This window comes from Lolium rigidum, chromosome 3 (assembly GCF_022539505.1).
Source record: "Lolium rigidum isolate FL_2022 chromosome 3, APGP_CSIRO_Lrig_0.1, whole genome shotgun sequence".
NCBI classification, from domain to species: Eukaryota; Viridiplantae; Streptophyta; class Magnoliopsida; order Poales; family Poaceae; genus Lolium; species Lolium rigidum.
Window position 1 is genome coordinate 13,120,708 of NC_061510.1, and position 23,193 is coordinate 13,143,900.

Genomic DNA, 23,193 nt, shown 5'->3' on the forward strand with positions numbered 1-23,193 from the left:
GCGTGCGTGCGTGCGGTTGTGCGTGGTAGCGCGGGAACGCTGTATGGAACATAAGAAATTATCGATACGTCGGAGACGTATCAGCATCCCCAAGCTTAGTTACGCTCGTCACGGAGCGGTAAAACGATAACAAAGATAATTTCCGAAGTGACATGCCATCATAACCTTGATCATACTATTTGTAAACATATGTAATGAATGCAGCGATCAAAACAATGGTAATGACATGAGTAAACAAGTGAATCATAAAGCAAAGACTTTTCATGAATAGTACTTCAAGACAAGCATCAATAAGTCTTGCATAAGAGTTAACTCGTAAAGCAATAAATTAAAGTAAAGGTATTGAAGCAACACAAAGGAATATTAAGTTTCAGCGGTTGCTTTCAACTTATAACATGTGTATCTCATGGATAATTGTCAACATAGAGTAATATAACAAGTGCAATATGCAAGTATGTAGGAATCAATGCACGGTTCACACAAGTGTTTGCTTCTTGAGGTGGAGAGAGATAGGTGAACTGACTCAACATAAAAGTAAAAAGAATGGTCCTTCAAAGAGGAAAGCATCGATTGCTATATTTGTGCTAGAGCTTTTATTTTGAAAACATGAAACAATTTTGTCAACGGTAGTAATAAAGCATATGAGTTATGTAAATTATATCCTACAAGTTGCAAGCCTCATGCATAGTATACTAATAGTGCCCGCACCTTGTCCTAATTAGCTTGGACTACCGGATCATTGCAATACACATTTTTAACCAAGTGTCACAAAGGGGTACCTCCATGCCGCCTGTACAAATGTCTAAGGAGAAAGCTCGCATTTTGGATTTCTCGCTTTTGATTATTCTCAACTTAGACATCCATACCGGGACAACAGATAATGGACTCCTCTTTAATGCATAAGCATGTGGCAACAATTAGTGTTCTCATATGAGATTGAGGATATATGTCCAAAACTGAAACTTCCACCATGAATCATGGCTTTAGTTAGCGGCCCAATGTTCTTCTCTAACAATATGCATGCTCCAACCATTAAGGTGGTAGATCTCTCTTACTTCAGACAAGAAGGACATGCATAGCAACTCACATGATATTCAACAAAGAATAGTAGATGGCGTCCCCAGAAACATGGTTATCGCACAACAAGCAACTTAATAAGAGATAAAGTGCATAAGTACATATTCAATACCACAATAGTTTTTAAGCTATTTGTCCCATTAGCTATATATTGCAAAGGTGAATGATGGAATTTTAAAGGTAGCACTCAAGCAATTTACTTTGAAATGGCGGAAAAATACCATGTAGTAGGTAGGTATGGTGGACACAAATGGCATAGTGGTTGGCTCAAGGATTTTGGATGCATGAGAAGTATTCCCTCTCGATACAAGGTTTAGGCTAGCAAGGTTATTTGAAACAAACACAAGGATGAACGGTGCAGCAAAACTCACATAAAAGACATATTGTAAACATTATAAGACTCTACATCGTCTTCCTTGTTGTTCAAAACTCAATACTAGATATTATCTATACTTTAGAGAAACCAAATATGCAAACCAAATTAGCAAGCTCTAAGTGTTTCTTCATTAATGGGTGAAAAGTATATGATGCAAGAGCTTAAACATGAGCACAACAATTGCCAAGTATCAAATTATCCAAGACATTTTAGAATTACTACATGTAGCATTTTCCAATTCCAACCATATAACAATTTAACGAAGAAGAAACTTCGCCATGAATACTATGAGTAAAGCCTAAGGACATATTTGTCCATATGCAACAGCGGAGCGTGTCTCTCTCCCATACAATGAATGCTAGGATCCATTTTATTCAAACAAAAACAAAAACAAACCGACGCTCCAAGCAAAGCACATAAGATGTGACGGAATAAAAATATAGTTTCATGGGAGGAACCTGATAATGTTGTCGATGAAGAAGGGGATGCCTTGGGAATCCCCAAGCTTAGACGCTTGAGTCTTCTTAGAATATGCAGGGGTGAACCACCGGGGCATCCCCAAGCTTAGAGTTTTCATTCTCCTTGATCATATTGTATCATACTCCTCTCTTCATCCTTGAAAACTTCCTCCACACCAAACTCGAAACAACTCATTAGAGGGTTAGTGCACAATAAAAATTAACATGTTCAGAGGTGACACAATCATTATTAACACTTCTGGATATTGCATAAAGCTACTGGACATTAATGGATCAAAGAAATTCATCCAACATAGCAAAAGAGGCAATGCGAAATAAAAGGCAGAATCTGTCAAAACGAACAGTCCGTAAAGATGGATTTTATTGAGGCACCAGACTTGCTCAAATGAAAACGCCCAAATTGAATGAAAGTTGCGTACATATCTGAGGATCACTCACGTAAATTGGCTTAATTTTCTGAGTTACCTACAGAGAATTAGGCCCAGATTCGTTACAGCAAAGAAATCTGTTTCTGCGCAGTAATCCAAATCTAGTATTCACTTTACTATCAAAGACTTTACTTGGCACAACAAAACATAAAACTAAGATAAGGAGAGGTTGCTACAGTAGTAAACAACTTCCAAGACTCAAATATAAAACAAAAATACTCGTACTAAAAACATGGGTTGTCTCCCATAAGCGCTTTTCTTTAACGCCTTTCAGCTAGGCGCGAAAGTGCATATCAAGTAACATCAAGAGACGAAGCATCAACATCATAATTTGTTCTAATAATAGAATCATAAGGTAACTTCATTCTCTTTCTAGGGAAGTGTTCCATACCTTTCTTGAGAGGAAATTGATATTTAATATTACCTTCCTTCATATCAATAGTAGCACCAACGGTTCGAAGAAAAGGTCTTCCCAATATAATGGGGCAAGATGCATTGCATTCAATATCCAAGACAACAAAATCAACGGGGACAAGGTTATTGTTAACCATAATATGAACATTATCAACTCTCCCCAAAGGTTTCTTTTAGCATTATCAGTGAGATTAACATCCAAATAACAGTTTTTCAATGGTGGCAAGTCAAGCATATCATAGACTTTCTTAGGCATAACACAAATACTTGCACCAAGATCACATAAAGCATTACAATCAAAATCATTGACCCTCATTTTAATGATGGGTTCCCAACCATCTTCTAGCTTTCTAGCAATAGAAGTTTCAAGTTTTAGTTTCTCTTCTCTAGCTTTTATGAGAGCATTTGTAATATGTTTTGTGAAAGCCAAGTTTACAGCGCTAGCATTGGGACTCTTAGCAAGTTTTTGTAAGAACTTTATAACTTCAGAGATGTGGCAATCATCAAAATCTAAATCATTACAATCTAAAGCAATGGGATTATCATCCCCAAGGTTGGAAAAAATTTCAGCAGTTTTATCACAGGCAGTTTTAGCAGTTTTAGCAGTTTCAGGTAATTTTGCGCGCTTTGCACTAGGAGTAGAAACATTGCCAACACCAATTATTTTACCATTAATAGTAGAAGGTGCAGCAACATGTGAATCATTAACATTGCTAGTGGTGGTAATAGTCCAAACTTTAGCTACATTTTTCTCTTTAGCTAGTTTTTCATTTTCTTCTCTATCCCACCTAGCACGCAATTCAGCCATTAATCTTATATTCTCATTAATTCTAACTTGGATGGCATTTGCTGTAGTAACAATTTTATTTTCAATATCCCTATTAGGCATAACTTTCGATTTCAAAAGATCAACATCGAGGCAAGACTATCAACCTTAGAAGCAAGAATATCAATTTTATTGAGCTTTTCCTCAACAGATTTGTTAAAGGCAGTTTGTGTACTAATAAATTCTTTAAGCATAGCTTCAAGTCCAGGGGTGTGTTCCTATTATTGTTGTAAGAATTCCCATAAGAATTAGCATAACCGTTACCATTATTATAAGGATATGGCCTATAGTTATTACTAGAATTGTTCCGATAAGCATTGTTGTTGAAAAAATAATTTTTAATGAAGTTTACATCAACATGTTCTTCTTGGGCAACCAATGAAGCTAACGGAACATTATTAGGATCAACATTAGTCCTATCATTCACAAGCATAGACATAATAGCATCAATCTTATCATTCAAGGAAGAGGATTCTTCAACAGAATTTACCTTCTTACCTTGTGGACCTCTTTCCGTGTACCATTCAGAGTAATTAACCATCATATCATCAAGAAGCTTTGTATCCGCCCCCAAGGTGATGGACATAAAGGTACCTCCAGCAGCTGAATCCAATAAATTCCGCGAAGAAAAATTTAGTCCTGCATAGAAGGTTTGGATGATCATCCAAGTAGTCGATCCATGGGTTGGGCAATTTTTAACCGGAGATTTCATTCTTTCCCAAGCTTGAGCAACATGTTCATTATCCAATTGTTTAAAATTCATTATGCTACTTCTCAAAGATATAATTTTAGCAGGGGATAATATCTACCAATAAAAGCATCCTTGCATTTAGTCCATGAATCAATACTATTCTTAGGCGAGAGATAGCAACCAATCTTTAGCTCTTCCTCTTAATGAGAAAGGAAATAATTTCAATTTAATAATATCACCATCTACATCCTTATACTTTTTCATTTCACATAGTTCAACAAAATTATTAAGATGGGCAGCAGCATCATCGGAACTAACACCGTGAAAAGTGCTCTCGCATAACAAGATTCGATGAAAGCGAGGTTTAATTTCAAAGAATTCTGCTCTGTAGTAGCGAGTGGAGCAATAGGTGTGCATAAGAAATCATTATTATTTGTGGTTGTGAAGTCACACAACTTAGTATTTTCAGGGGTGGCCATTTTAGCAGTAGTAAATAAAGCAAATTAGATAAAGTAAATGCAAGTAACTAATTTTTTTTGTATTTTTGATATAGCAAACAAGATAGTAAATAAAGTAAAGCTAGCAACTATTTTTTTTTGTGTTTTGATATAATGCAGCAAACAAAGTAGTAAATAAAATAAAGCAAGACAAAAACAAAGTAAAGAGATTGGGAAGTGGAGACTCCCCTTGCGGCGTGTCTTGATCTCCCGAGCAACGGCGCCGGAAATTTGCTTGATGCGTGTAGTTGACACGTCCGTTGGGAACCCCAAGAGGAAGGTGTGATGCGCATAGCGGCAAGTTTCCCTCGATAAGAAACCAAGGTTTAATCGAACCAGTAGGAGTCAAGAAGCACGTTGAAGGTTGATGGCGGCGGGATGTAGTGCGGCGCAACACCGGAGATTCGGCGCCAACGTGGAACCTGCACAACACAACCAAAGTACTTTGCCCCAACGAAACAGTGAGGTTGTCAATCTCACCGGCTTGTTGTAACAAAGGGTTAACCGTATTGTGTGGAAGATGATTGTTTGCAGAAAACAGTAAAACAAGTGTTGCAGTAGATTGTATGCGATGTAAAGAATAGGACCGGGGTCCACAGTTCACTAGAGGTGTCTCTCCCATAAGATAAAAGCATGTTGGGTGAACAAATTACAGTCGGGCAATTGACAAATAGAGAGGGCATAACAATGCACATACATGTCATGATAAATATAGTGAGATTTAATTGGGCATTACGACAAAGTACATAGACCGCTATCCAGCATGCATCTATGCCTAAAAAGTCCACCTTCGAGGTTATCATCCGAACCCCTTCCGGTATTAAGTTGCAAAACAACGAGACAATTGCATTAAGTATGGTGCGTAATGTAATCAATAACTACATCCTCGGACATAGCATCAATGTTTTATCCCTAGTGGCAACAGACATCCATAACCTTAGGGGTTTCTGTCACTCCCAGATTCACGGAGACATGAACCCACTATCGAGCATAAATACTCCCTCTTGGAGTTAATAGCGAAAACTTGGCCGAGCCTCTACTAATAACGGAGAGCATGCAAGATCTTAAACAACACATAGGTAATAACTTGATAATTAACATAACATAGTATTCTCTATCCATCGGATCCCGACAAACACAACATATAGAATTATAGATAGATGATCTTGATAATGTTAGGCAGCTCACAAGATCCAACAATGAAGCACAATGAGGAGAAGACAACCATCTAGCTACTGCTATGGACCCATAGTCCAGGGGTGAACTACTCACTCATCACTCCGGAGGCGACCATGGCGGTGAAGAGTCCTCCGGGAGATGAATCCCCTCTCCGGCGGGGTGCCGGAGGAGATCTCCGAATCCCCGAGATGGGATTGGCGACGGCGGCGTCTCGGTAAGGTTTTCCGTATCGTGGCTCTCGGTACTGGGGGTTTCGCGACGGAGGCTATTTGTAGGCGGAAGGGCGAGGTAAAGAGGCGGCACGAGGGGCCCACACCATAGGTCGGCGCGGCCGGGGCCTGGGCCGCGCCGCCCGGTGTGTCGCCACCTCGTGGCCCCACTTCGACTCTCCTTCGGTCTTCCGGAAGCTTCGTGGCAAAATAGGACCACTGGGCGTTGATTTCGTCCAATTCCGAGAATATTTCGTTACTAGGATTTCTGAAACCGGAAACAGCAGAAACGACGAAGCGGCTCTTCGGCATCTTGTTAATAGGTTAGTTCCAGAAAATGCACGAATATGATATAAAGTGTGCATAAAACATGTAGATATCATCAATAATGTGGCATGGAACATAAGAAATTATCGATACGTCGGAGACGTATCACAGGCCCTTGTGGTTTTACCCATTTACAGGACACGGGATGTGCCCCCCGAGCCCATTCAGCTACAGCCACCTCCAGGTCCGGTGCAGGATCTTCAGCTTCTTCCATCTCAACCAGACCCACCGGACGCTTGAACTTGTCTTGGTACAATTCAGGATGCCGCTGCTCATAGGATGTGAGTTTCTGCACCATGTGTGACAATGAACTGTACTCTGCTTGGGAAGTCAGATCTTTGATTGGCGTTGCGAGGCCCAGCACTGCCAGCTCGATCGCTTCCTTCTCAGATAAACGAACCGAATAACATCGGTTCCTGACAGTCCTGAAACGTTGGATGTATTCAGACACTGTTTCTCCCCGCTTCTGCCGCATCTGGGCTAGATCGGCAATGCCAGCTTCGGTAGCATCTGAATGATATTGCACATGAAACTGCTCCTCTAGCTGCTTCCATGTGCGGACTGAGTTTGGTGGCAACGAGGTGTACCACCCAAAGGCTGATCCCGTAAGAGATTGCGCGAAAAACCTCACGCGTAACGGGTCTGATACTGAAATCAAGCCCAGCTGTGCCAAATATCGGCTTACGTGCTCTATTGAGCTAGATCCTTCTGCTCCATTGAATTTGGAGAATTCAGGGAGCCGATACTTGGGTGGCAGTGGGATCAGGTCATACTCGTCAGGGTACGGCTTGGAATAGCCGATTGTTTTCCTCTTCGACAAGATGCCGAACTGGTCTCTCAAGATGGTGCTGATCTGTTCCATGGTATTAGCTGTAGGGACCGAGCCTTCATGTCTCGTTCCAGTAGCATATTTTGCCAACCATGCTTGTTTGTCAGCGTCTACTCCAGAAATCCCTGTTGGTGCTATCTGGTTTGTGCGCGCCAAGGCATTGCAGTCTGGCATGTATGTGCACACGTATCCATGCGGGATCTCCTTAGGCGGTTCATATAGGAACTGGCAATCGCTAGGATCGCCTCCAACCTTGTAGACGACGTACGACGGTGAACCCGACGGCTCTGGTGCTGCAAGCGCGAATGGTAGCGGCGGCCTGATCTGGAGCGGTACTTCTCCCTGGTGAGTCCCTAAGGTAGGTCCTGACGGGGAGTACTGATGCTTCATGATTTCCTGCACAACACGGACCGTGACGCGCTCGAGAGTATTCACCAGGCTCTCAGAATAGCGGTGTAGAGAATGAGCCGCCATGTAATTGATTTCCTGGCGCAGAGCTCTGGTACGTTCCTCCGAAGGGGTAGACAGGTCTACTCCGTCAAGGACACCTTCAGGGGAGAACCCCTTCCACCTTACGCCATGTGAACGGGTCCTCACGAAAGAGCCGATGAGATCGGCTTCCAAGATGGCTTTCATCTCATCATACTTCTTCTTTTGCTCTTCCGGCAGATCTGCGTACGTGACTGGTTCGCCGACTACTTCCTCCGCAGCTTTTGCATTGGCTGCTGCAGATGTCGATGTTGTCGTTGTTGCAGAGCGTCCCACCGGGCGTGCCAGAATGTGTTGCGGTCAGAAACCCACCGGCGAGCAACGACGGGCAACACAGTAGAGCCGGGAGGCTCCCAGGATTGCGGCTGACCCTGGTCCCTCGGGCGACGGCCCGCAATGCCTTCTGGCACACGCGTCCTGGTGATTACGAGGGCGTGCCACCTGACCTATACCTGGTCAGGAAGGTGATGGATTGCTTCGACTAGTTTCCTGCATGGCAAACACGTAAACATTAAATACGAGCCCCGATCGGCTCTTAAGTTGTTCCGTGGATCGGCTCAAAGAGCCGATTGCCCCATGGTTCATGTTAGATTTATAAGGACATGGGGATCATGCTTTATCAAAATCAAGCTAAGCTAATCTACGATAGTTTAGGGCTTTCACCGTATAATCGGAACATCCTATGCGTAATTGAGCCTAGCGAGATACGTAAGATGATGGAAAACCAACCCTAAAGAGGCCTAAAAACCAACATGAAGTTGATCCCCGGAACAATCCCTCTAGAGCTTAGTAAACCACACCTTACGCGCTACCGGATCCTTCAACTCGTTTATAAGGCCTAACCATACGGATATCAAACCAATCCTTGAAGAACAAGGAGCAACTATAACGGATTAGATCTACTCAATAACGAACAAGCAAGGTGCTGCCCTTACACCTAAAATAGGTGTAAGGGCAGCTAGATATCGAGGGGAAGAGTAGCTAAACAAGTGTATCGTGAAAGCATTGTGATCAACCCCAAAACACCTAAGATAAGGGCGTTGCTCGCCATCAAAAAGGCTTCAGCACGAGCAACACCAAGAACGAATAAACTGATACTGCCTAGATCGCAAGATGCGATCTAGGCAGCATGTTGCTTACCCGGGAGAAACCCTCGAAACAAGGGGTGGCGATGCGCCTAGATTGATTTGTTGTGAACGTGATCGTCCTCCTTTCTCAATAACCCTAGATACATATTTATAGTCCATAGACTCTCTAACTTGGGAAAAAACCCAACCGTGTACGAGCTAAACTCTATCTCTTATTTCTAACCGACACGTATCCTACTATATTTACAGATACACGGGCAATCTTGCCCAAACCCCTTGTACAAGGCCGATTCGGGAATATTTTCTATGTATATCTTCTCAGCCCATTTAATCACGGCCCATCTCCAGACTTGGTTAAATTCTGGTGGTAACAATGGTACCATGTGAAAATTAAATAGCCAAGAGCCAAATCTTATGTTTTGTTCAAAACCTATAAAGCACGAGCACTGAAGGTAATTTTCATCAACTTCGGTCCAAGCACGTATCATGTCTCAGACTCGGAAGCAGATTCGAAGATATATCAGAAACCAATGCCAATAAACCTACTGTATTTATTTCACAAATTAAGCATTGTTTTTGAAATATTTTAGCAGATTCGAAGATATGCATGTAATTCATAATAGTATGTACTAGGACCATTTTTTATATTTCTTAACACTTCTGTACATTCAACCTGCTATGATGATATTAGATAGAACCAGATGTGTCTTTATGAGTTTGTATAATTACATACATATCTTCGAATCTGCTAAATGTATTCTTCAGTTTCGTCCAGGCATTACATAAGTAGTGTTTCCTTCTATTTGATACAGTGCGATTTTCGAAATTTATTTTCAAAACTCTTCAGTGGTTCTAATCAATAGCATTTAAGCCCCTATTTGTGGCTGAAGTACATTTTTTACTCAGTAAATTGTAATATTTCAGTCTTTCGGTATTTTGGTTGTTGAGGAACGTCTCTTGATTAGATGCAGGATCCAAGGTGTGTTTTCTGGTCAAGTCTTGGATTAGTTATGCAGAAAACACTCGGCCAGATTGCAGATTGGTGCCTTTCGGCTCGGTTGAACAAGTGGAACGGGGTGGGATAGCGTGTTGTTCTTATGAGCTTGATCCAGTCCATGATTGAGAAGATTATAAAACCGACTACAGTGAATGGTGCCTCGCCAGTGAAGAGGGTTTGCGGCTTTGCACCCTTGCCCCTATGCAATCTGCAGTCTTTCTTTTCTGCTTTATGCAGAAAACACTTTGTTTTATTTTTGTCCTTGTATTGAACTTTTTTCACTTATATAATATAGACTACTATACATTGTTCAAAAAAAAAAATCCTTCGTGCCAAGGATATATGTTGTCATCTTGAAATCAATTGGTCAATTGCTTATTTGTTTCCATTATTTAGAGGGCAAAATGTTGATATGGTTATAACTTGTATTTTTGGAATGAATATGGATGTGTTATATTGTCAGTTATAATTTAGACGTGACGTGCACACTTACTAGTCGGAGGGAAACCAGCATAGAGATGGGATACAACTCTAGCCGTGTAGGCCTGTGTCACAACTCACAAGTTCCTGCTCAATGGTTCGATGCGTATTCCGTGCAACTGCAATATTTCACCAAGTCAGTGCAAATTTCCAACATCACTTTACGGGGATGTGAAAATAACAATCTACTCCTAGTTTCTTTCATAGAGTCCCATGTCAGACCAGTCTCATATATTGAGAAGAGCAGAAACTAAACGGAAACCTTTGGTTTAGGGAGCCCAAATAAATCACGCTTCGTAGGACACAAACCCAAATCCATCTACAACTCATCTTCTCATATTTTGCCAGGACAAATAATTCGCTACTCATCTTGGCAATCAATGGAGGCTTCAAGACCTCGGCGCCCGTCCACATGGCCGGACCTGCCGTCCGATCTCCTCGGCGTCGTACTTTGCGGCCTCCCTTCCCTCGCCGACCGCATCTGCCTCCGCGCCGTGTGCCGCTCGTGGCGCTTGAGCGCCGCCCCCATGCTGCACCAGTCTCCGCCGCAGCTACCCTGGCTCGCCTTCCACGACGGCACCCTCTTGGACGTCTGCAACAACACCGCCCACCATGTGCGTCTTTCGGACGATGGCACGAGCTGCTACTGCGCCGGCGAGAATATGCTCTTTCTCCTGCATGGCGACGGCCACTGCTCGCTGATGAACACCTTCTCCAGCGATGTGACCCCTCTCCCCGAGCTAGCCACTCGTCTGAAGGGTTGTGACGTCAAGAGCACCCATATCATGAAGGTGGTGGTGTCCTCAGCGCCTCAAATTGTAGCGGTTCTGTTCAGGTCCACCTATGGATCCGGCGTTCTGGCTTCTATCTGCCGGCCAGACGGCAAGATTCAGTCGTGCCAAGTACTGCGGACTGACCGGTACATTGGCAAGATCTGCGATATTGTTATCTTTGGTGGGAAGATCCACGCCATCACCAGGGAGGACTGTAAGCTCCTTGGTCTTCAGCTCCACAACAACGAGAAAAGGCCACGCTTCAGCAGGCGGATCCTCTGCGCTTCTGATCTCCCTCCTAGGCCCTCCCCAGGTATCCACGAGGTCAAGCGATATCTAGTGGAATCCAATAGCAAGTTGCTCATGGTGAGGCGATGGATCAGCGATGTCTGGTACTTTGAGTCCACAGGCTGGGATCGTGAGCTCTCCGTCGTCGAGGCCGACCTAAGCAGCGGCCAGTGGAACAAGGTCGACGCCCTGGAGGGGCAGGCACTCTTCGTGAGCAAGCAGTGCTCCAAGTCTGTCCCTGCTGCTTCCGCTGGAGCTCGACAAGACTGCATCTACTTCCTCGACGAGTATGGCAACGGGGATTCTGGTGCGTACAGCATGGGAGACAGGACGATCACGCCATTGCTGCCGGAGGAACCTGCAACTCCACTACTATCGAACCGCCCCCCAGCGTGGTTTTTTCCTGTTGAAGTTTAACTCTTCTCCTCATAGCTTGCTCGCTAGCATTGTCCAGTGCTTCCAGAACCTGCAAAACTGAACAGAACATACCATTGTTTAAACTGAAGTGAAACAACAGATGAAGTGCAATTTTCAGGATTACTTAGATAATACTACTATGATTATAGAATAACTGTGTGTATTCACAAGAAGTAGAAAACCAGAAGAAATACAGGACACATCACACGAGAGATGATCCTTACAAGTTACAACAGCAATTTGACAAGTTTACGCCGGTGAATGTGGGTGAATGAATTAGATTGTCAGTGACAAAGAAAGTCATCTGTCAACTTGTGTATCATACAAACATACATTATCAAATGGACTATTATACATGTGAACACATCAATTGTCTTTTATGACCTCACTTTAGCGAGCCTTTCTCTTATCTTTTCTAGCTCATCCTCGTCGCCATCATCAACAGATTCTGCTATAGCAGTTCTCTGCACATGGTGAAAGCTCCTTGTTAAGCTAGGACTCAAGGCAGCAAAGCACATTTAAGATTGCACAATATGCACCGAAAGCACCAATTGCAGTATATTACCTCTACAGGTTGACTTGTCGAAGGTTGCGTGACCTGCTCTTTTTCTTTCCGGACAGCCTCTGGAAGTTGGGAAGCAGTCTCCCTGGCAATTGCAGAAAGGACCTTATCAACCTCCTCGTCAATCTCCTCCTCCATGTCCTCATTGTCCAGTGCTGAATCCACCGCGTCATTCACCATTTCTTCGATGACACCAGCCTGCACAACAGCAACCATGAAGCCAGAACTGGTACTAGTATAACAAAACAAAAGAGTAATCTTTGCAAGAGGTCTGGTATACCTTTGTCATCTCTTTGCTGAATTCCTGCATAGTGACAGCTACCTCTGGGGCTTTCATAAGGTTGTTGACAAGCTTCATCACTTCGGTGCTCTTGGACAAATGACCCACTGTTCTGGTAGTGGCTGAAAGATTACAAAACATGGCAATACATTAGTACAAACCTCAGTTCATAATGAAACAGTTGCATAACCAATGGAACACTGGCTCTTGTGATAAGCTAAACCAAGCTAGTCACATAAATACTTATTCTTCCAACTTGTAAGCAAGAAACGGGGAATGATATATGTAATTTCAAGCTCAAGTCATGGGATTCACGAACAATAGCACTTGCAAGTACCATGGCTGGTAAATTCGCGAAGAAGTAAGCTTCAATACCCATTCTGTAGCATCTACATATTAATGTTGACATTAGTGTCTGTCATGTATTCACGAGCAAGCAACAAAGGATGATATAGGTCATCTGAAGCTCAAGCCACATGATTCATGAGCAATACCAGCACTTGAAAGTAGACTGGCTGGTATACAAAATACAATCAGAGCAATTAAGCTTTAACACACATTCTGTACCAGCTGAGAAAGCAGAGTCAACATATTCGTGAGCACATTACTGTATTTCCTGCATTATTATAGACTAAAGCCAGTTCTTGGGCCAAGGTTAAGTTTTATATCATGATCCATAGAAGCTTGAGGTCCGGTCAACTCCCACCTCGATTGAGGAAGTTTAAACTAGTATGAAGATCAGCACGTTTGTTTAGAAAAAAAAAGATGCACATTAACTGGACTGATTTTCAGAACTTGTGTAGCATTAATGGCACACTGTGAAGACTGAAGACACATATATCCCGAGCAACCAACCATATATGTCTAGCATTTTACCAACTGTCTACCATGATAGCTAGATAGAGGCCATGGGTGAGCTTGAGATAGCTCTTTACCGACAATTTCGCTAAGGTGCATGGAGATGGAGTTGAGCTGGGCCTTGTTCTCGTAGAGCCGGTTGACCGCCTTCCTCGACCGAACCACCTCTTTGGCCAGCGCCTGAAAAGGGAAATCGTCGTCAACACACAGATAGATACCTTCTTTTTTAGGCTGAACAGTGGCTCCAGTATGTATTTTTATGAATTTTGAAATAAGGATATGTACTGGTAGAGGTGCTAGAGGTTAGCAACCAAAACGAGAAATACAAGGCCTTAAGCCCACTAAAGCTAAGTTAGCAAAAATTATTCACACAGTCTGCTATGCCAATGTATGCCTTTTGGACTGCCTTGTGTTTAAGGAGAGTCGTCTCAACCTTAATTTTTTTCCTGCAGCTATATAAAATTGGCTGCACTCCCGAGTCATCCAGATTGCCCAAGCTACCAGCATGATGATCTCCATGCAAAAGGGCTTATCAGTGGCAGTTTTAAGACTCGGCATGGTGACTTGGATATTGTGATGAGTGGCATAAGGAGGCACCCAATTAGGACATAGGTACTGCCAGCAGTTTACAGCAGAAGGACATTGAAAGGACAAGGGAGTTTAGTCATCCATGAAGAAGCTGTTGTGCTGTAGCATTGCTCTGGTAGTTAACCTATTATGCAAAAGAAGCCAAAAGAAAACTTTGTACTTCTGTTTTTAGAGGGAATATTGACAGCACCCCTTCCATAACCATTTCAAAACGGGTATGATCTCTTCATGCCCCATTTGGGATTTATATATATGCCTTAGACACCTTGAAGGATGTCATACGACCTGGAGTATGCTGGGCCTCTAAACCAGTAACAATAGTCTGGAGTTCATAGAACTCATCCAAACCTTCGTCAGGGAGAGGCAAGTGGGAGTGTTCAGATAAATCAGCTGTGTGCTTTGAAACATCCTCATTCTTTGCAAAAAAAAAAAAAAAAAAAAACAAATGCGACTTTTTTTTTCTTGTAAAGGAATTGATCTCCGCTGATCCTTCCAAAGTACCAGAGGTTTTCCATCTCCGAAGCTACAGTTTGCCACCCCTATGAATAGAGTTGGAAATTTTAAGCAGTCCCTCCACCAAAAGGATATGTTTGGAGTCCTTCAAATCAGTAGTGTAGTATAATTCCCATACCAAGTTCACCCAAGGCAGATCGGCTCGATTGTAAAACTTATGAAGGTGCTTCGTGAGAAGGCATCCATTCTGCAATGATAAATACAGTAGGCATCATCGATGTCCAGTCCATTATAAATCACCTTGGCCGATCCGATGTCGTCGCGCTTGGCGGCCTCCCTGATGGCCTTCTCCACCTTCTTCTGCTCCTTCTCCACGTCTGCGCGCGCCGCCCACACCCAAAACCAAAATCGCCACCATCAGTTCGTCGTCCAGAGCTCCGGAGCCGGCTAGTGAAGATCGAACAGGGGGAGAGGAGGAGGACCTCGGATCTGTCGCTCGATGTTGCGGCCCTCGTTACGGAGGCGGCGCTGCCACTCGCGCAGCTGCTGCTGCGGCGTCGGCTTTGGCTTCAGAAGGCTCTTCACGGCCTCCATCCCCGCCGCGAACCGCGCCGCTCCTCCGTGCTCCGGTATGGCCGGAAGCAGGAAGACGCCGGCGCGACAACGAAGGAGTCGCTGCCGTGATTCTGCTGCTGCAAAATGCACCTGGGCTTGGGCTTTGTACGTTTTTTTTTTTGAGGGGTAAACCAGGCCGTCTATTATTCAATAACAAGTAGGATACACATGCCCTCAGGCGGGGCATTCAGCCACATACGACGGCCCGACACATCACATAAAGCACTCCTAGCTAACTTATGAGCCTCATTATTCGACTTTCTACTCTCAAACTTAAACTCAAGAAAATCAAAAGATTGCCGAGCTTCAATGATCTCGGTGATAATATGGGAGTAAACCCCCCTAGTACCCTACTCCAGGTTTTGCACCACCATCTTGCAGTCCGATGCAACCTGCACTCTGGATGCATAGATGTCCCTCGCGAGATCGCATGCCTCCCTACAAGCAAGCGCCTCCAAAGTCTCAGCTTCTGTAACTCCAGCATAAATGAGCGCCGAGGCTCCCAAAAAAACACCGTCGCTACTCCTTGCAATCGCCGCTACAGAACCCCTCCTCAGGTTCTTCCCAACAGCCGCATCAACATTGATTTTCACCATCCCCGACGGTGGCGGGATCCACCTCGGTGCGGTCGTCGCCGTCACAGCCCACTTAGTCCACGGTTGTTTTAGCCCACCTACATTGCCGAGTGTCATCAAGGTTAAACTGGCACACACAAACCTAAAAAAAAGTGACACACACACAATCTCTCAATAAAAAACACTCATACACAAATTAACATTTTTTACGAAGGCGAAAAGACGAGGGATTAGAAGTGGTCAACCCTCCTACCCAACACAACTATTCCTTCTACCATACACGAGCACGACACGTCGGGCGCCATCTTCGGTGGATGGCTTCTGGTGTCAACCATGTGAGGATCAGATAATCTCCGTAGAAAAGAGGAAGATGAGAAAGGGTCAGACATAATACTATAAAAAAAAATAAACAAGCATGCCTAGATCAGAAAGAATCCGGATGGTATAGACACTTCCTCTAGATCCATCATCCTGAGGATCGAGGAGATCGAAAGAGCCACCGCATCGGGTGGGTGGGGGACATCTAGAGGAACCTTCTTCACCACCGCCTTCACCATCATCGAAGTCAAAGCCGTCACGGCTCGATGTCCAAACTATGAAAACCTCACTTTTATGAAGTATGCAAAATAAGTTTCCAGGGTTCCGGTCACTTTGTGTCGCCTCGCTGGAGAAGTGCCCAGACGCATTTTCGGTCACGGCTGATGCAAACGGTCGCTCAGCGTCCGTTTACGTCACCCCGTTGGAGATGCCCTAAGTAGCTCCTCTCAAATGTCTCTATGCCCATGATCTGGAGCCTCCAAGAACCAAACAAAAGAGACGATGATGGTGTATACGTGCTGCGCGCCATGAGAACTTGTCCAGTGCTGGCGTTGAGACGGACACACCAATGTCCCTGGCGGCATGGACATTCAGTAGCAGTTGCTTAAGTATGGGAGTTACTATGTCGATGATGTGGCATTCAGTAGGGTTGTCCGTATAATGTGAAGAACGAACTTTCTGCAGGGTGGGCGAGTGCACAGTGATGTTGGAGATAGGAAAGGTGCATTTAGCTCTTGCAGGCCGGGGCAGCGGTTGACCAAGGCGCCAATGTCGATGATGCCAGAATACCCTGATAGGTATAGCCTTGAGCGCCACTACGGAAACGCGTCGAGGTGCCGACGGTCAGATCTTGTGCCGACGGCAAAATATCGGGGCCGTCGGCACATGACCCGTTCCGGCCAGGCCAGTAGGTTAGCCGTCGGCACATGAAGGTCTGTGCCGACGGTTGTCGTCGGCACAGTTTCGATCGTCGGCACAGCCTCTCCGTCGTAACGGTGAAGTAACAGCGTCAGCCCTGTGCCGACGGCTTTGCCGTCGGCATAGCTATTTTTCATTTTACCACATTAATCTTCGAAAAATCATAACTAAATCATTATAATTCAGAAAAATACAAATAATATATCAAAATTTTCAGAAAAATAAGATCTATCTTGGAAAAATATGAAACACGGAATATTGAAACTATCTCAAAAAATCTTCAAAAAATGAGCTATCATGTCTGATGTTTTATGGATTTCACACAGAACAACCAATGTTATGGCTAGAATCGTCGCATAGTTTGTGATAATGTGCCCATATTGTGCACACATGTGCATCTTGGGATGTCTTACGATGTTGTAGGAGGAAGTTTTCCATTTGTAGCCTCAGCCCCGGGCAAAGGATCTTCTTACCCGCCGTTTTGAATATAGTTTGAAACGGGCATAAAAATTTCGAAAACGATCCAAACAATGTGAAACCTTTGCGTGGTGTCATATTTGCAAGGAAAAATATTAAAGTTGGAAAATTGCGAACATCACAAAAAATCCTTCACAAAATGAGCTATCATGTTCGAGGTTTCATGACATTTAGGTCAAACAACCAATGTTATGGATAGAATCGTGGCATAGTTTGTGATAATGTGCCCATGTTGTGCAGCCATGTGCATCTTGGGATGTCTTACGATGTTGTAGGAGGAAATTTTCCATTTCATCGCACGAAAAAATCATTTTCCATTTTTGAGGAGTCAAAAACGGGGTGTTTTGTGAAGCAACCACCAAATTAATGTTTCACATTGGTACCAACGCATTTTTCAAAAATACTAGACCACATAATATGGACAATTTCTAAACCGGTGTATCTGGAACCTTTCCGTCCACCCCTCATGAAAATGACAAATTCCTGCCGAATCGGTAGGAGGCCAACCAGATTTGAACTACAGGTACATGATATAATGCTCAGGATTTTTTGTAAAAATAATTTTTAGGTTCAAAACATGCTATTTCATCAGAGATCTAGTGCAAGTTTGGCGAGCCTCAGCCCCGGGCAAAGGATCTTCTTGCCCGCCGTTTTGTATATAGTTTGAAACGGGCATAAAAATTTCGAAAACGATCCAACCAATGTGAAACCTTCGCGTGGTGTCATATTATGTGTCATATTTGCAAGGAAAAATATTAAAATTGGAAAATTGCGAACATCACAAAAAATCCTTCACAAAATGAGCTATCATGTTCGAGGTTTCATGACATTTAGGTCAAACAACCAATGTTATGGAAAGAATCGTGGCATAGTTTGTGATAATGTGCCCATATTATGCACACATGTGAATCTTGGGATGTCTTGCAGGAGGAAGTTTTCCATTTCATCGCACGAAAAAATCATTTTCCATTTTTGAGGTGTCGAAAACGGGGTGTTTTGTGAAGCAACCACCAAATTAAAGTTTCACATTGATACCAACACATTTTTTAAAAAATACTAGACCAACTAAGATGGAAAATTTCTTAACCGGTGTATCTGGAACCTTTCCGTCCATCCCTCATGAAAATGACAAATTCCTGCCGAGTCGGCAGGGAGGCCCGCTGATTTGAACTACTGGTACATGATCTAATGCTCATGAATTTTTGGAAAAGTTATTTTTAGATTCAAAATATGATATAGATGTCATATTTGGATTCCTCTCATTTTTCTAATCGATTTAGACATATTATTTGTCAAATTTTAATTTACGGATTTAAAAATATTAATTATTCCATATTAAATAAAAAAGAAAAAATAAATCATTTTATTGTCCATTTGAATTCAAGATTAATATACTTATTCTTGTAGTTTATGTAGGTAATTGTTTGGAATTCAAAAATTTATGATGCGCGACATCAAGTAATAAGGGTTAATAGTATTGATATTATATTATTGTCAACAAGGTGTCATTTCTTTCATGGAATCTAGTCTAAATGGAACCGAGAAGTTAAGCATGTGATGGCGTGTAACTCACACGTTCGTTGGGAACCCCAAGAGGAAGGTATGATGCGCACAGCAGCAAGTTTTCCCTCAGAAAGAAACTAAGGTTTATCGAACCAGGAGGAGCCAAGAAGCACGTTGAAGGTTGATGGCGGCGGGATGTAGTGCGGCGCAACATCGAGAGATTCAGCGCCAACGTGGAACCTGCACAACACAACCAAAGTACTTTGCCCCAACGAAACGAGTGAGGTTGTCAATCTCACCGGCTTGCTGTAACAAAGGATTAACCGTATTGTGTGGAAGATGATTGTTTGCAAGAAAATAGTAAAGAACAAGTATTGCGACAGATTTGTATTTCGGTATAAAAGAATGGACCGGGGTCCACAGTTCACTAGAGGTGTCTCTCTCATAAGATAAAAGCATGTTGGGTGAACAAATTACGGTCGGGCAATTGACAAATAGAGAGGGCATAACAATGCACATACATGTCATGATAAGTACACCTGAGATTTAATTGGGCATTACGACAAAGTACATAGACCGCCATCCAAGCTGCATCTATGCCTAAAAAGTCCACCTTCGGATTATCATCCGAACCCCTTCCGGTATTAAGTTGTAAAATAACGAGACAATTGCATTAAGTATGGTGCGTAATGTAATCAACAACTACATCCTTAGACATAGCATCAATGTTTTATCCCTAGTGGCAACAGCAATCCACAACCTTAGAACTTTGTCATCCTTGTCCCGAGATATCAATGGAGGCATGAACCCACTATCGAGCATAAATAATCCCTCTTGGAGTTAAGAGCAAAAACTTGGCCGAGCCTCTACTAATAATGGAGAGCATGCAAGATCATAAACAACACATAGGTAATAACTTGATAATTAACATAACATGGTATTCTCTATCCATCGGATCCCGACAAACACAACATATAGTATTACGAGATAGATGATCTTGATCATGTTAGGCAGCTCACAAGATCCAACAATGAAGCACAATGAGGAGAAAACAACCATCTAGCTACTGCTATGGACCCATAGTCCGGGGGTGAACTACTCACTCATCACTCCGGAGGCGACCATGGCGGTGAAGAGTCCTCCGGGAGATGAATCCCCTCTCCGGCGGAGTGCCGGAGGACATCTCCGAGAATCCCCAGAGATGGGATTGGCGGCGGCGGCGTATCGGAAGGTTTTCCGTATCGTGGCTCTCGGTGCTGGGGGTTTCGCGACGGAGGCTTTTAGTAGGCGGAAGGGCAACGTGGGGGCCACACGAGGGCCCCACGCCATAGGTCGGCGCGGCCGGGGCACGGGCCGCGCCGCCCTATGGTGGCGGCGCCTCGTGGCCCCACTTCGACTCCTCTTCGGTCTTCCGGAAGCTTCGTGGCAAAATAGGACCACGGGCGTTGATTTCGTCCAATTCGAGAATATTTCGTTACTAGGATTTACGAAACCAAAAACAGCAGAAAACGACAAGCGGCTCTTCGGCATCTTGTTAATAGGTTAGTTCCAGAAAATGCACGAATATGACATAAAGTGTGCATAAAACATGTAGATATCATCAATAATGTGGCATGGAACATAAGAAATTGTCGATACGTCGGAGACGTATCAGCATCCCCAAGCTTAGTTACTGCTCGTCCCGAGCAGGTAAAACGATAACAAAGATAATTTACGAAGTGACATGCCATCATAACCTTGATCATACTATTTGTAAACATATGCAATGAATGCAGCGATCAAAACAATGGTAATGACATGAGTAAACAAGTGAATCATAAAGCAAAGACTTTTCATGAATAATACTTCAAGACAAGCATTAATAAGTCTTGCATAAGAGTTAACTCATAAAGAAATAAATCAAAGTAAAGGTATTGAAGCAACAAAGGAAGATTAAGTTTCAGCGGTTGCTTTCAACTTGTAACATGTATATCTCATGGATAATTGTCAACATAGAGTAATATAACAAGTGCAATATGCAAGTATGTAGGAATCAATGCACAGTTCACACAAGTGTTTGCTTCTTGAGGTGGAGAGAGATAGGTGAACTGACTCAACATAAAAGTAAAAAGAATGGTCTTTCAAAGAGGAAAGCATCGATTGCTATATTTGTGCTAGAGCTTTTATTTTGAAAACATGAAACAATTTTGTCAACGGTAGTAATAAAGCATATGTGTTATGTAAATTATATCTTACAAGTTGCAAGCCTCATGCATAGTATACTAATAGTGCCCGCACCTTGTCCTAATTAGCTTGGACTACCGGATCATCGCAATACACATGTTTTAACCAAGTGTCACAATGGGGTACCTCCATGCCGCCTGTACAAAGGTCTAAGGAGAAAGCTCGCATTTTGGATTTCTCGCTTTTGATTATTCTCAACTTAGACATCCATACCGGGACAACATGGACAACAGATAATGGACTCCTCTTTAATGCATAAGCATGTGGCAACAATTATTATTCTCATATGAGATTGAGGATATATGTCCAAAACTGAAACTTCCACCATGAATCATGACTTTAGTTAGCGGCCCAATGTTCTTCTCTAACAATATGCATGCTCCAACCATTAAGGTGGTAGATCTCTCTTACTTCAGACAAGACGGACATGCATAGCAACTCACATGATATTCAACAAAGAATAGTTGATGGCGTCCCCAGAAACATGGTTATCGCACAACAAGCAACTTATTAAGAGATAAAGTGCATAAGTACATATTCAATACCACAATAGTTTTTAAGCTATTTGTCCCATGAGCTATATATTGTAAAGGCGAATGATGGAATTTTAAAGGTAGCACTCAAGCAATTTACTTTGGAATGGCGGAGAAATACCATGTAGTAGGTAGATATGGTGGACACAAATGGCATAGTGGTTGGCTCAAGGATTTTGGATGCATGAGAAGTATTCCCTCTCGATACAAGGTTTAGGCTAGCAAGGTTATTTGAAACAAACACAAGGATGAACGGTGCAGCAAAACTCACATAAAAGACATATTGTAAACATTATAAGACTCTACACGTCTTCCTTGTTGTTGAAAACTTAATACTAGATATTATCTAGACTCTAGAGAAACCAAATATGCAAACCAAATTAGCAAGCTCTAAGTGTTTCTTCATTAATGGGTGCAAAGTATATGATGCAAGAGCTTAAACATGAGCACAACAATTGCCAAGTATCAAATTATCCAAGACATTTTAGAATTACTACATGTAGCATTTTCCAATTCCAACCATATAACAATTTAACGAAGAAGAAACTTCGCCATGAATACTATGAGTAAAGCCTAAGGACATACTTGTCCATATGCTACAGCGGAGCGTGTCTCTCTCCCACAAAGTGAATGCTAGGATCCATTTTATTCAAACAAAACAAAAACAAAAACAAACCGACGCTCCAAGCAAAGTGCATAAGATGTGACGGAATAAAAATATAGTTTCAGGGGAGGAACCTGATAATGTTGTCGATGAAGAAGGGGATGCCTTGGGCATCCCCAAGCTTAGACGCTTGATTCTTCTTAGAATATGCAGGGGTGAACCACCGGGGCATCCCCAAGCTTAGAGCTTTCACTCTCCTTGATCATATTGTATCATACTCCTCTCTTGATCCTTAAAAACTTCCTCCACACCAAACTCGAAACAACTCATTAGAGGGTTAGTGCACAATAAAAATTAACATGTTCAGGGGTGACACAATCATTCTTAACACTTCTGGACATTGCATAAAGCTACTGGACATTAATGGATCAAAGAAATTCATCCAACATAGCAAAAGAGGCAATGCGAAATAAAAGGCAGAATCTGTCAAAACAGAACAGTCCGTAAAGATGGATTTTATTAGGGCACCAGAATTGCTCAAATGAAAATGCCCAAATTTAATGAAAGTTGCGTACATATCTGAGGATCACTCACGTAAATTGGCTTAATTTTCTGAGTTACCTACGAGAGAATTAGACCCAGATTCGTGACAGCAAAGAAATCTGTTTCCGCGCAGTAATCCAAATCTAGTATTCACTTTACTATCAAAGACTTTACTTGGCACAACAAAACATAAAACTAAGATAAGGGGAGGTTGCTACAGTAGTAAACAACTTCCAAGACTCAAATATAAAACAAAAATACTGTAGTAAAAACATGGGT

At 42.8% G+C, this 23,193-nt stretch overlaps 1 protein-coding gene across 1 annotated transcript; it reads right to left on the reverse strand.

The window, feature by feature from the left end:
• Positions 1-11,988: 11,988 nt before the first annotated feature.
• Positions 11,989-15,199, reverse strand: LOC124694670 (vacuolar protein sorting-associated protein 24 homolog 1-like). Its single transcript, XM_047227628.1, has 6 exons — positions 15,088-15,199; positions 14,906-14,982; positions 13,642-13,744; positions 12,707-12,828; positions 12,430-12,624; positions 11,989-12,328 (listed from the first exon to the last, which is right to left on the reverse strand). The coding sequence occupies exons 1-6, from the start codon at positions 15,197-15,199 to the stop codon at positions 12,242-12,244; spliced, it is 696 nt and encodes a 231-aa protein (XP_047083584.1). The 3' UTR covers positions 11,989-12,241.
• Positions 15,200-23,193: the final 7,994 nt, after the last annotated feature.